At 41.4% G+C, this 15,091-nt stretch overlaps 1 protein-coding gene across 2 annotated transcripts in view; it reads left to right on the plus strand.

Annotated features, from left to right (window-relative positions):
- Positions 1-9,304: 9,304 nt before the first annotated feature.
- Positions 9,305-15,091, plus strand: part of RIC1 (RIC1 partner of RAB6A GEF complex) — a 154,554-nt gene continuing 148,767 nt past the window's right edge. Inside the window, exon 1 of one of the 2 annotated variants that reach the window (XM_087444554.1) lies at positions 9,305-9,713. In XM_087444554.1, coding sequence (XP_087300680.1) covers positions 9,570-9,713 — 144 coding nt within the window. In that variant the 5' untranslated portion in view covers positions 9,305-9,569. The remainder of the gene's footprint in view (positions 9,714-15,091) is intronic. The other variant, XM_004436819.3, reaches the window with a different exon arrangement.

The raw sequence follows: 15,091 nt of genomic DNA on the forward strand, positions 1-15,091 counted from the left end.
AGTTTTGCCTAAGACTGGACATCTTTAAAATTCATTATATGGTGGTTATACGGTCTGAATAAGTTTGTTTTGAAACTTTTGCTTCGGGGTATTGTTATTAGTTCTTTCATGATAAATAAACTTAGAAATGTCCATTATTTTTATAAAACCTCTAGATTAAGAGAGGATAAAACCTTAATACTAGTGAATACTTTAGCCACAAGAGGGAACTGTATGAGCAATAATAGGATACTTTGAGATAATTTTTAGAGGATCTCAGCACCCATTTCCCATTCCTTGAGTCTTGAGTCCTTGAGTCCCAATATGCTGCCACATTTTAGCCAAACAGTATTTTCACCAGAGATCTGGGTTACAAAGCTGGATAACCCCTAATATTAACAGACATTAACAGGTAAACTGGTTTTTTGTGTGTGTGAAGAGATCAGCCCTGTGCTAACATCTGTTAATCCTCCTCTTTTTTTAGCTGAGGAAGACTGGCCCTGGGCTAACATCCGTGCCCATCTTCCTCCACTTTATATGGGACACCGCCACAGCATGGCCTGCCAAGCAGTGCATCGGTGCGCAACCGGGATCCGAACCAGCGAACCCCGGGCCGTCTCAGCGGAGCGCACGCGCACTTAACCACTTGCGCCACCAGGCCGGTCTGGTAAACTGGTTTTTATCTGCTTGATCATGGAAGGACATGGGCTTAATAAGAAAGTGTATACATTGTGTATATATACACAATGGAATACTACTCAGCCATAAGAAACAATGAAATCCAGCCATTTGTAACAACATGGATGGACATTGAGAGTATTATGCAAAGTGAAATAAGTCAGAGGGAGAAGGTCAAATACCGTATGATTTCCTTCATTAAGTAGTAGATAATAACAACAATAAACAAACACAGAGAGACAGAGATTGGATTGGTGGTTACCAGAGGGGAAGGGGGGAGGGAGGAGGGCGAAAGGGATAATTCGGCACATGTGTGTGGTGATGGGTTGTAATTAGTATTTGGGTGGTGAACATGATGTAATCTATGCAGAAATAGAAGTATAATGATGTACACCTGAAATTTATACAATGTTATAAACCAATGTTACTGCAATAAACAAAAAATTAAAAAAAAAAAGTGTATACAGGCAATGGCCAATTTCCTTTTCTAATCCACACACCTCGCTGATGTAAACCCCTGTGTTTCCTCCCACCTGGTCAAGGTAAAAACATGGAGGGAGCTCTGGCCATCCTCGTCAATTTTCTTGTCTTTACGACAGAGGAATCCTGAGACAACCTCCCAGAACAATGTGATTGCTTGGAGTTGGGGCACTGCAGCACAAGGCAAGAACACAATCAAATCCTAGAGACTTTCAGAGGAAAATAAGAGCCTGCACTGCATTACATTGGGCATTTTTAGGAAGTGACTTGGGTAAAGGTAAATTCGTCCTTTGGTGAATCATGTTGAATGATGTGGATGGGCTAATGTTGTTAAAGTACTATCCAATTGTTAAAAGGTTAATTCCTTGATTCATTTATAGCCTTCAACATCATATCTGAGCGATGTGATTCCTTCTTCCCTCTCTTCCTTCCACTGCTTATTTTCAAGAATTCACACGATCCTTTGGATAAATTATTGTTTTAATTTTTGCTTAAGATACAAAGGATGTCATTCTCCAGGTGAATGTGAACATGCTGATTTCATTCATTTTCTTAGCCAACTAATTTTTCTGCATGAAGGATTGAGTAAGAAAAAATATTCTTAGGAGTTAAAAAAAAATCTAGTTAATAAGTCAGCCTAACACAAATTATGTATATTTAGTTAGTAAGAAAATAAGTTTGTGGAAAGAGACAGTAGAGTGAAGTTGCTAAGTGTTGGGGTTCTGGGTTCCAGTTTTGATTCCACCACTTCCTAACTCTGTGAACCTTGAGCCTCTCTAAGCCTGTTTCTTCATCTGTAAAACAGAGATAATAATATCCACCTCAAATGACTGTTAAGAGGGAAAAAATTAAGTAATGTAAAGTGCTTAGAGCAGTATCTAGCACATAATAAGGGCTGAACAAATACTAGTTCTATTATTATTATTTGCGTAACAGCACCAATCATTAGGAAGTTCTTCTTTGTGTCTAATCCAAAATACACTGCTAAGGGCATGAATTACTCTGAGCTCTTGGTTTCTAGCATTAAAAAAAAAAAAGAAAATCTGATGAGACAGGTATTATTATCATTTCTACTCTACAGATGAGGAACAGTTAAGGGTAGCTTAGACAGCTAGCAGGACAACATGAAGGTGATCAGCATGGACCAGGTAGCCCATCAGCATGGGCTCAACTCACTCAAGATGACTGCTATTAAATGACCTCAGGTGACTTGAACAATTTGGTTTCATCTGGTCTCTATAGCAGAGTTGTTAACATTCGTCAGATAGCTCTTTCATCAGGAAATCAAGAAAATTCAGATTTTCTGGAGGGATCCTGCCCACACCTCCTAGGAATCCAGTGTACTTTCTGACTTGTTTATATGCTGATGGGAGAATTGGGAAATTTCGTACAGAGATTCTAGCCTACACATAAAGAGAGTACAAACAGAGGGCACATTAGCTTTTTTACTCTCAATCAACTCTTTATCAACCTTATTAATATGCATGAGAATCATGGGCGTATTTGTTAAAAATGCTAATTCTTGGGCCACACCATCAAGGAATTCTGATTCAGGAAGCCTGGGACTTGGCCAAGGAATCTGCATTTTAAATGTATCTCCAGGCAATTCTGATGCTGGTGATGAATGGATCACACTTTGGGAAAATTGATCTCCTCAACAACAAATGAACATAATTTTTTTAAAATAGCATTTATTATTTTTCTGATTACAAAATAAAAAATTAGAAAACTCTAAGAATAAAAATAAAATAAAAACCATTCACTGGGATTGGCCCTCTGGCCTAATGGTTAAGTTCAGCATACTCTGCTTTAGTGTCCCGGGTTCGGTTCCCAGGCGGAGACCTACAGCACTTGTCAGCAGCCATGCTGTGGCGGTGACCCACATAAAAAATAGAGGAAGATTGGCAATAGATGTTAGCTCAGGGCAAATCTTCTTCAGCAAAAAATAAATAAATAAATAAATAAATAAATACCATTCAGAATATACTTTCTAGAGATGACTACTGCAAATATTTTGATGACTGTCCCTTTAATTCTTTTTTTAAAAATATGCAGCCACTTTTCTGTATTTCTCTTCAGATACTTGTAATCAAGGGTATTGAGTATTCAGTTTCATAGATATATTCTTTTAATTCTATTAATTCTTTAATGGTTTTTATAAATGATTTCTATGTTTGAAATATACATAAATTCACTCTGTGAAATCCACTTATATTCCTATTGGGTCTGGGGATTAGACTAGATAATATTTAAGGCCCTGACTTAATTCTGACTAAGATGTCATACTTGTGAGATTCTTGCAATTCTTTGAGTGTAAGGATTAACCACGTTGAAACTTGATGGAGAATCTAAAATTACATCCTCCACAAAACTTAAAGATTTGCTCTTGAGCTTTGTCTTTTTGTGCAGACCTTCTGATGAGACATTGTATCAAAGGTCATAGCAACATTTCTTCAAAGATGACACACAAAAGGCCAAAAAGTATGTGAAAAGATGTTCAACATCACTAATCATCAGACAAATGTAAATCAAAACCACAATAAGATATCATCTCACATCCTGAAGATGGCTACTATCAAAAAGACAGAAAATAACAAGTGTTGGTGAGGATGTGGAGAAACTGGAACCCTGTGTACTGTTGATGGGATTGTAAAAGGGTGCAACCTCTATGGAAAACAGTATGAAGTTTCCTTAAAAAATTAAAAATAGGGGCCTGCCCGGTGGCTTAGTGGTTAAGTGTGCACGCTCCACTTCGGGAACCTGGGGTTCATGGGTTGGGATCCCAGGCGCACACCGACGCATCGCTTGTCAAGCCATGCTGTAGCGGCATCCCATATAAAGCAGAGGAAGATGGGCACGGATGTTACAGCCCAGAGCCAATCTTCCTCAGCAAAAAGAGGAGGATTGGCATTGAATGTTAGCTCAGGGCTAATCTCCCTCACACACACACACAAATTAAAAATAGAAGTACCGTATGATCCAGCACTCCCACTTCTGGGTATATATCTAAAAGAATTGAAAGCAGGGACTTGAACAGATATTTGTACACCAATGTTCATAGCAGCTTTATTCACAACAGCCAAAAGGTGGAAACCACCCAAGTGTCTATCAATGGATGAATAAATAAAATGTGATATATATATATAATATACCATATATGTATACAATACAATGTCCTGTTGTGTGTATATATATACATATATACACACACAATGGGTTATTATTCAGCCTTAAAAAGGAAATCCTGTCACATGCTATAACACGGATGAACCCTGAGGTCATTATGCTAAATGAAATAAGCCAATCACAAAAAGATAAACATTGTATGATTCCACTTATATAAGGTATCAAAGGAGTCAACTTCACAGAAACAGAAAGTAGAATGGTAGTTATCAGAGGCTAGGGAGGCTAGGGGGAAGGGAAAAAGAGTTGTTGTTTAAGGGATACAGTGTTTCAGTTTGGCAAGATAAAGTTCTGGTGGTCTGTTTCAAGACATGTGAATATACTTATGCTACTGAACTGTAGACTTAAAAATGGTTAAGATGGTAAATTTTATGTTATGTGTTTATCACAATAAAAGAATATAAACCATAAAAAAGGTAATAATAAAAAGAACAGTGTTGCCCTTTTGTAAAATTTTGTACTACAAAACATAACAGTTATATAGTTAATATTAAGGTTTGGTTTGATAAAAAATTTTCATGGAAACTGTTAATTTCTAGAATTGTACTCTATAATTCTTGAAGTCGTCAGATTAAACCTAGTGGAAAACATAATAATGGATGAGAATAGGACAGAAGCCAAAACTATTACATACCAGAATGTTTTGTTACAACTGAGCACTAAATTTGACTCTAAGCTCACAGATAAATACAGGAGATAAAGGGATAACATAATGAATAAGAATTTTTGTCCAAATTAATGAAAGAATATTTGTCTGAATAGAGAGGGAGAAGAAGGAGGAGGAGAAGATAGAGGTAGAGGAGGAGAAGAAAGAGAAGGGAAAGAAGAAGGAGGAGAGAGAGAGGTCTGATTAGAATTATGGTCAATTCTCTATTGTCTCACATTATAGGGTTAAACAATTTCTCTTTCCAACTCTTGCTATTTTAATAAAGAATAAACACAGAAAATTCAGGTATGGCATTTTTTATACTGCAAAACTGGTTGAAACATGGTCAAACAGAACAATTGTTATTGTTGGCTAGTTTGAGTGGAATTAGGTCTGTTTCTGACAATTTTTTAATTTCTAAAAAGACGAAGGTGGGGCCAGCCCCGTGGCTTAGCGGTTAAGTGCTCATGCTCCGCTACTGGCGGCCTGGGTTCGGATCCTGGGCACACACCGATGCACCGCTTCTCCAGCCATGCTGAGGCCTCGGCCCACATGCAGCAACTAGAAGGATGTGCAACTATGACATACAACTATCTACTGGGGCTTTGGGGAAAAAAAGGAGGAGGATTGGCAATAGATGTTAGCTCAGAGCCGGTCTTCCTCAGCAAAAAGAGGAGGATTAGCATGGATGTTAGCTCAGGGCTGATCTTCCTCACACACACACAAAAAAAGAGTCTATCTCAGAAGCAAATACATCAGTTGCACATAACGAAAGTGTAATAAGGTTGAATGTTAAAAGCACATTAAAGAGTCATAAACTAAAGCAGTATCATCTTTAGTGAATATTATCATAGGCTGTGATGGAGGTCCCCAAACTTTGAGAGTGGTATGCTCAGAAGCAAAATTTGGTCCCAGTTCTGTTACGTTGTCATAAGAAGTCTGAATGTGTTGAGAAGTACACAGGGCCTACTTTTAGTCTGGTGACTCAGGATGCCTTTCCTCCTAATCCTCCTGTCACTATTCTTGGGACTCTGCCTGAAACTCCACCTTACACATTACTCCCTTTGATTTGCCAGCACCACAGGCCCCACTTTGAGAGAAGAAGTGAGACATTTTCAATCATTAGTAATTTCACTCTGTTTTACGTAACTTTTTTCCTCATTACAAAAGTAACATGAATTCATTATAGACAATTTGGAACATACAAAAAAACCCCCAAAAAAGAACATAAAAAGCACCCATAATCAGGGGTAAATGCCAATATTTTAGTACATTTTCTTCGATTTTTTTCTAGGCATATATACAGATTTTTTTTCATGAACACAGGATATTTTACATACTGTCTTTAATCTGCTTTCATTACTTCATAATATATAGTGAACATGCTTATATATGATTAAATATTCTTCCCCAATACAATTTTTTATTTTTGCAAAATATAAGGAAGGACTTTAATTAATGTCTTTTTGAGGACATTTAGATTATTTCCTCTTAGCTACACCTTTGTGGGGCACATTCTTATAGCTAAAACTCTGAACCTATCAGTGTTTATTTCCATAGAAAATAATCATAGGAAAGAAATAGTTGGGGCCAAGGATATGCATATTTTTTCTTTTGGTGAGGAAGACTGGCCCTGAGCTAACACCTGTTACCAATCTTCTTCTTTTTGCTTGAGGAAGATTGTCCCTGAGCTAACATCTGTGCCAATCTTTCTCTATTTTGTACATGGGATGCCGCCCCAGCATGGCTTGATGAGCAGTGTGTAGGTCCATGCCCAGGATCTGAACTTGTGAACCCCTGGGCACTGAAGTGGAGCATGTGAACGTAACCACTATGCCACCAGGCTGGCCCCTCATATGCATATTTTTAAGATCTTTTTTTAAAATGTAATGCCAACTATCCTTAGAAAAATTACACAAAATTATATTCTCACCAATAGTTTATAAATGTACCTGTTTCCGTGTACCCATAGTAACATTATTTCTTGTAATAAAAAAAGACTGTTAGTTTGACAGATGAAAACATGCACCTATTAACTTTCATTCATCAGCTTAGTCTTAGCTCAGAATAGAGTTCAGTAAGTTTGACTAGAGAGTGATGGTGGTGGGGTACAGGGGAAAGAGAAGGAAGATCCAGGGCATGGCAACTGCTAGTGTATTTTACAAAGTAAAGTTAGAATATGGTATTTGAAAACAGGAAAATCCAGTCCATAGGGTTTATATCACAATGCAGGAACTCTTAAGTAAGGGGTTGTACAGAGTCAGATATTTCATTTTTCCCCCTACAGGGAGAAAGGGCCAGAGGGTCTCCTCCTTCCCCTCTAACTACCAGGAGCAACTACCACAATTCAGTTCAATCCAGTCTAAAGATCACTGGGTCTGTAGATCAGTTCTTTGCAGGCTGTGTGACTTTAGGCATGTCCACCACTCTGGTCATGTTTCCTCATTAAGAAAGTGAGAATAACATCATACCAACATTACCTACCTTGAAGATTTACTGTGGAACTAAATCAAGTCATATATTTGAAAATATTTTGAAACCTTAAATGCTACAAAGGAATACGGCAAGGAAATTAGATTCTGAAGTCAGCAAGTAAAGTTAAAGCCGAGCACAATAAAAATTACGTAGAAGTTCCTTAAATTGTGCATGAGTGCTGTAACATGCTCACATTTAGGAGGCACATGAGAACAAAGACCCTCCGGAGAGCTGCCGCGAATATACTCTCAGTAAAATTGCCAGAGGAACTGCTGCACTGTAACTTTTTTCATTTCCTCTCTCTTTCTGCCAAGTGCATAACTGAATCAGAGCAAGTTAGATGAAGTATGATGCAACTGTATTATTCTTCTACAATTTTATATTGACAAGTCAAGAAACCTCTCTGGGCCTCTTTATTTGCCTGATGGTGTAGTTCAACTGGATCAGGGTTTCATCCAATGTTTCATTTGACAAATATTTTCAGAGTTTACTATTCTTACTATGTTCCAGGCTGCTGTGCTGGATGTCGGAAAAAAACACCAGGAAGGAGACACAGTCTGACCACAAGAGGCTGGTGAGTGGCGAGGCAGTTTCAACTTGGATTTGAGGAATCCTGGGTTGTTGGATCACATTCCGGGGAATGTAGTGAATGTTTAGAAAAATTACAGAGTTACATATTTTGTTATGAATACCAGCTACAATGCTACATCTGATAAGGATTAAGTTGTTTCCTTTTTTTACCGTTTATATTGTTACTTTTTATGTGAGTTAACTTTTTTTAAACCTAGGCTAACAAATATTTTTTAATTGAAAAACCAATACAATTATATGGAAAAATTCAAACTATACAAAAAAGCTAGGCAATGAGAAGCAAGTCTTTTATTCCAGATGCCCCTTCCCCCACTCCATCTCCATTAATGCCGTCCTCCTATTCAGAGGCAATCATAGGGTCAATACTTCAAAAGAAACAGTTGTTAAGGTGATCCCTGGGGTCCAAAAGTTAAACACTAAACTACACAGTCTCTAAAGTCCTTTCCAACTCTAAAATTAAGTCCAAGTCTTTTGCAGCACATAACTTACCGAGGGTGGAAGAGATAGACAGCCTCGCCTTGTCTAACGTTATGGTTAGTAAAGGGAGAGATGAATGCAAACTGAATTCAAAAATATATACCAGATTTAGAACTCCTAAATGTCAGAGGACAGCACTCAGGCACTTTCTTGGTAGGTTGTTTGTTTATGGATTGAATAAAGGCCCCCTCTACGATGTAAACTCCATGAGGGCAGGCACTTCACCACCAGCTTTCTCTGCAGTCCTTGGCACACAACAGGGACTCACCAGGCCAAGAACCCGACAGCTCAGCACAGAGGCCGCGGCCCAGAACCCAGGGTGAGAACTCGAACAGGGAGCGTCAGGTGATTCGAGCTCCCCTGCAACCCCTCCTCCCCGGCGTTGCAGCGTCGGGCCCGCCCCCACCAGAGGCCTCACCAATCCGCGAGGGAAGTCAAATTTGGCTAGGAACACGGGGCGTGTTCCACGGGCCGAGTCGCTTCACAGCGGCGTCTCGCCCGGCTGGGCCCATTTACCTCCCGGTCTCAAGCGGTCGTCCCGCCCTCCCTGCCCCGACAGTTCGCTCCGAATTGCAAATGGGAGGCGCAGAGGAGCAAGAGCGCATGCGTGTTGACGCAGCACGGCGGCCGCTAGCGAAGATTAGGACGCAGCTTCAGAAAGCAGAACGAGGGGGAGGGGAGAAGTCTCCACCAGTGCGCGCGCGGCAGCCCTCCCCAGCCAGACCCTCGCGGCGCGGCGTGGTGACGCCCGTGCGGCCCAAGGAAGAGGCGGGGCCGGGGCGGGCCTCCGCGCTCCTCCCGCCCCCTTTCCGTCCCGACTCTCACTCCCACTCCCTCCCCCACACTGGGCCCCGTCAGCCCGGGGGTGCCTTCGTCGCTTAGCATCGTGTCGTCCCGGCCCGGCCCGGCCCGCGGGCAGATGCCCCGAGCTGCCGCTGCCGCCGCCGCCGACTCGGCCGGTGGCGGTGTGGGAGGCAGGCGTCCGGCCCCGGGCCGCTGAGTGTGACGGACGGGGCCGGGGGCCGCCGGGCGCCGCGGCGTCGGCTGCTCCACGCGGATCATGTATTTCCTGAGCGGCTGGCCCAAGAGGCTGCTCTGCCCTCTGGGGAGCCCAGCCGAGGCGCCCTTCCACGTTCAGTCCGACCCCCAGAGGACTTTCTTCGCTGTGCTGGCCCCGGCCCGCCTCAGCATCTGGTACAGCCGAGTAAGTAGAACCGCCCGCCGCCTCTCGCCGCTCCCTCCCGGCGTCCGGCATCGTCCCGCCCCCAGCTTCCACCCAGAGTCCCGGACCCCTGCCCCTTCGCGCCAGACCCTCTTGTGTTCGCTGTCCGCTTCCTCGTTCCACCTACTCGACCGCACGTACCCCCGGGTCCGGGCGCGTCCTCCGCCGGCGGCCGGGGTGGATGCAGTCGCGGCTGCCGAAAATCCCTGCACCTCCCCGCGTTGGACCGACCACCGCGCACAGTGCGGACTCCGCGCGTTCCCTCGGCCGAGCCCAGACTTGCCCTTCTGGCCCTTCCCCCATTCTCCGGGGAACAAATTTGTTTAAACTTTCCACAATTGGAAACCTGGCCGCTGTTGTGTTCCTAGCCCTCGTTGCTTTAAAGGCCGTTGTTTTGGAGTTAGGGAAAGCCTGTTGGGCTTTACCCGGTGCGAGACCTTACAGGCTGTGATAACTTATTTCTAGCAACTGCAGCCAGAGTTCTTTATTTTTTACTAAGGGTCTGGCTATCCAAGTGTTCGCCTCACTCCCACATCCCCTCCCCACTTTCAGGCTAGTCCTTTTCTCTGCTGCTCTTGGGCTCTTCAGTAGAAATTGTAGGAGGGTTAGTAGGAGCGGAAGTAGAACTCAGAGCTGCTCCCGGGTATTAACACCTGGGAATAATAAGATTTGGGAAGCCTGAGTTCTGTTTTTGCTTTCTGTGAATCCTGGTTTTTTTCTTTCTTGTCCCTAATTACCGAATAGATAAGAGAAAAAACTTAAAAAATAAGTGGTGGACGGAATACTCCCCTTTTTCCGCGAAGGCTGCTGTAAGTTCGTCTGTAAAAACTAGAAAATAAAGATGTTCTTGTTTTTTTTTTTCTAAAAGGCAGTACTAATCGATGTCAGAGTGACGTTTTTCTCTTTTCAAAGCTATCTTGGCCATGTAAAATAGGTTGTGACCTTGGCTTTATTAGATCTATGTGAAATACTGGCTTTACTTAAAACCCTCAAATCTCTGAATCGGACCATTCTAATGTCTGTAAGGCCCTTGGCTATCCTCACACACAGCCCTGGTAAAAGAGATGATGAGATTTAGATATTTATGGTATCTCCTTTATATGACTGTCATAGTTAGGCTGTAAATCAGACTCTTTGCCATTAGGTTTTGGCTGATTTAATTGTGACTATTCTGTCTGGTGCTTGATTGCATTTTTGAATATGTATATTGTATATCGTTTGGTTCACGAATTCATTTACATTGTGTATGCCAGTTGAATGATTTTTTATTTGTTTGGGTATATATAACTATTGTCTTTAAAGCACATGCAGAGAAAATAACTAGAACTTGAATTTTAAATTGTCTTCTGAATTTAGTACATAATTTCACTCTAATGTAACAAATTGTTTGTAAAGCCTAAAATTTAACTTTCCTTATCTCTAAAAAGGCAGACCTAGCTTAATTTTAGGCAGAACTAAACTAAAATGAGGGATGAATAGACCAGAAGCCTATAGGCTACTTTATTCTTCTGTAAAAGAAACAAAACTGTGCCTCAACTTTCTTAGGAATATTGTGAACATTAAGAATATCTGTTTTTTGCTTTTGGAATTAGATACTATATAAATCAAAGGCAGCCCTGGAATTTAAAACCACTCATAGTCCTTTCCTTCCAACTCTCACCCTACACACAGATAGCTACTTTCTGCAGAAGTCCTGGGGCCGCTACCATTAAGATGCAGGGTGCAAAAAGTTAGGTTGTAGGGAATCTACGGGTTCAGAAGTATGAGGTGAAATGAAATGCAGGAATACCTTGGGGGAGGCGGCATGGTACTGTAGGTTTATGAATGGCTAAGCTTGATCTCTGGCATCAGCTTTGTCACTTTAAAAATCAAGTACTGGACCAGATGGTTTTAAGGTCTATGATTATATAACTGGGGAATGGGAAACAGGTGCCAGACTCCAGCTTACAGTCTCCTCTTCCTGGGAATGCCTTTTTTCACTAAGTTGGAAAGTTTTTATTTTGATTTTTTAATTTCTAAACTTACTGAAACTAACTTAAAATAAATTTAGGTTAACAAACTTCTTTTAAAAGTGAGAACACCTCTAGCTAAATTGAGGAGCTATCAGTTATTCCGGCATAGTTTAGCGTGGATTGGTTTAAAATGTTTGCATGAGAACATGAAAGCTTTGATTCTGGAGAGATTGTATATGCAAATAATTTTATAGAATAAAAGGAATTTTGAAGATCTAAAGAAGGGTTTTATGGAGTTGAGGTCTTAAAAGCTGTTTCAGGGCATTTGAAGACAGGGAGAGACGTGCTCAAAGAGATGAGAGGATATAGTAACACCATTTGCTTACTTGGAATTCTGTTAGGGCTCTATTAGTAAGTTAAACCCACTTAGGAGAGATGCTTTTTTTTTTCTTTTGCAGGGGAAGGTTCGCCCTATGCTAACATCTGTTGCCAATCTTCCTCCTTTTTTTCCTTCTTTTTTCCTCCCAAAACCCCAGGACATAGATGTGTATAGTTGTGAGTTCTTCTGGTTCTTCTCTGTGAGCTGCTGTTGCAGCAAGGCTACTGACAGATGAGTGGTGTGGTTCCGCACCCAGGAACCGAACCAGGCTGCCAGCTGAAGTGGAACTTTAACCGCTGGGCCATCAGGGCTGGCCCGAGAGATGCATTTCTAAAAAGAGAAAACTAGCCTTGTGGAAGGCATTTAATAGTCTAACCTGTTGTGTTTGTTTTGGTGAGGAAGATTAGCCCTGAGCTAACATCTGTTGCCAGTCTCCCTCTTTTTGCTGAGGAAGGTTGGCCCTGGGCTAACATCCATGCCCATCTTTCTTTACTTTATGTGGGATGCCTGCCACAGCATGGCTTGCAGTGCGTAGGTCGGTGCCTGGGATCTGAACCTGCGAACCCGGGGCCACTGAAGTGGAGTGCGCGAACTTAACCACTACGCCACTGGGCTGGCCCACTAACCTGGTTTATTTTGTTTATAATTTTATTTATTTTTTTCCCCCAAGGCCCCAGTAGATAGTTGTATGTCACAGCTGCACATCCTTCTAGGTGCTGTATGTGGGACGCGGCCTCAGCATGGCCGGAGAAGCGGTGCGTCAGTGCGCGCCCGGGATCCGAACCCCAGGCCGCCAGCAGCGGAGCGTGCGCACTTAACCACTAAGCCATGGGGCCGGCCCTAACCTGGTTTTTTTAATGTCCAAACGAATTGCTATGTGTAAAATGTTGATTGCTCACGAGACTATGGAAACATTAAAATCTCTAAGAATAACTTGTGTACGTTTCATGGGTCCTGTACCTCTTATAGCTACTACACTATATATCCTAGGTATCTATTTGGAATCTCCATGTTATAGAGTCATATCTCTTTGAAGTTCTTTTCAGTCTCCAAATTTGAGAAATATGGTGTAGTGCTGTTCAGGTGTGTTTGTGAACAAGAGAGTTTCTGTAGATTCTCACTTTTCCTTTTAATTTTATTTTTAGCACGAGGGTGTAATTTGTTTTCAGTGTAACATGTTGATGTAAATTTGCTTTTTCTATTTTGTGATTCTATTTAGGAGTTCTAAAAACTACTCAAGAGTTTACTCCAGGGATCATCCATGTATTTTAGAACCCCAAAAATGTTTGGTATGTGTATGTTAGATTAGGATAGAGGTGCAACTTAATCCATGAAGCAATTGATGAGATATTTCGGCCAAGGGTATTGTAAAAGGGCTAGTTTCAGCATTGAGGATGAAGCTGCTGTATAAAGCTGCACATTATGGTTTATGATTGACATGAGTTTTGTATGACATGAATTGTGTTTTGTACTGTACCAGAGAGCCTAGAATTATTCCTTTAATATACTGCTTGACTGTGAATATGAAAGTCGATGTATGTGAACCACAAATTGATACCTTAGAATGCTGTAATTTTAAATTAGTCTTGCCTCAATTTTCAGGTCATTGATTATTTCAGTTATATAAATTACCCTCAAAAGTGTTTTTGAATACTTCCTGTGAAAGATAGCGTAAAATAGGCAGTATATGAAAAGGATGAGGGGGCATGTTATATGTAACAACATTCTTTCCAAAGATGTTAGTGTGTTATTATGATAAATGAAAATTTTTTGAGTTATCACTGCAGAGGTTGCTAATAAAAAGCTGAAATAGGCAAATAATTACTGGGCTTATGAAATAAATTATGTGTCTTAGAGTAACCCTAAGTAGAAACTCATGTTCTTGTTGGTGTACGATAATAATAGAAAACAATGAGATAGATGTTCAGAGAAGCAAGTTGTAAAATCAGGTATATGGTTAATTGTGTGGCCTCAGGAAGGCCATCTAATTTGTATGTACATTTTTCCAACTCTCCTGTTTCTCACCCTTTCAACTCTATTACTCACTGCCTCCAGAGAGCTTTCCTTGTAAACTCACTGCTTGGGGAAGTCTTTTAATCACTGTTGATTAAAGAATGAAGTTCAAACTCCTTAGTTGGATATTAGAGACACTCTCCTCTGGGAATGCTCTCTTGCCCCATCTCTGCCTATTAGAATATTATCCATCCTTGAGCTTCTGTTGAAATCCTGCTTTCTGTATGAGTCATTCTTTATTTACCATAAGCAGAAGTGTTCAAATGTTTTTTGTGTGTGTGAGAAAGATCAGCCCTGTGCTAACATCTGCCAATCCTCCTCTTTTTTTGCTGAGGAAGACTGGCCCTGGGCTAACATCCGTGCCCGTCTTCCTCCACTTTATATGGGATATCGCCACAGCATGGCTTGCCAAGCGGTGCGTCAGTGTGCGCCCAGGATCCCAAACGGTGAACCTCGGGCCGCCGCAGCGGAGTGTGCGCACTTAACCGCTTGTGCCACCGGGCTTGCCCCATGAAGTTTCATTTTTTTGATGAACTACGTTTGTGTTGTAAGTTTTACACACATGCTTTATTTCTCCAGCTAGATTATAAGTTTCTGAAGGGGAGAAATGATCTTATTTTGTATTATCCATAATGCCTTGCACAAAGCAGATGCTTAATGAGTATTTTAAAAATAAATTAATTTAGGATATCTGTCCTATGCATAGCACAGAATTTTTTAAAGCCTTAATAATTGGAAGATTTTTAAATGTTGACATGTAATTTGAGAAATATGGTAGTACTAGGGCTGGCCTGGTGGCGTAGTGGTTAAGTTCGGCGTGCTCCGCTTTGGTGGCCTGGGGTTCGCAGGTTCGGGTCCTGGTTGCGGACATATGTACTGCTCATCAAGCCGTGCTGTGGCGGCGTCCCATATACAAAATAGAGGAAGATGGGCGCAGGTGTTAGCTCAGGGCCAATCTTCCTTAGCAAAAAGAGGAAGAATGACAACGGATGTTAGCTCATGGCCAATCTCCCTCA

Source organism: Ceratotherium simum, chromosome 20, assembly GCF_057802395.1.
Source record: "Ceratotherium simum simum isolate JZ-2026a chromosome 20, ASM5780239v1, whole genome shotgun sequence".
NCBI classification, from domain to species: Eukaryota; Metazoa; Chordata; class Mammalia; order Perissodactyla; family Rhinocerotidae; genus Ceratotherium; species Ceratotherium simum.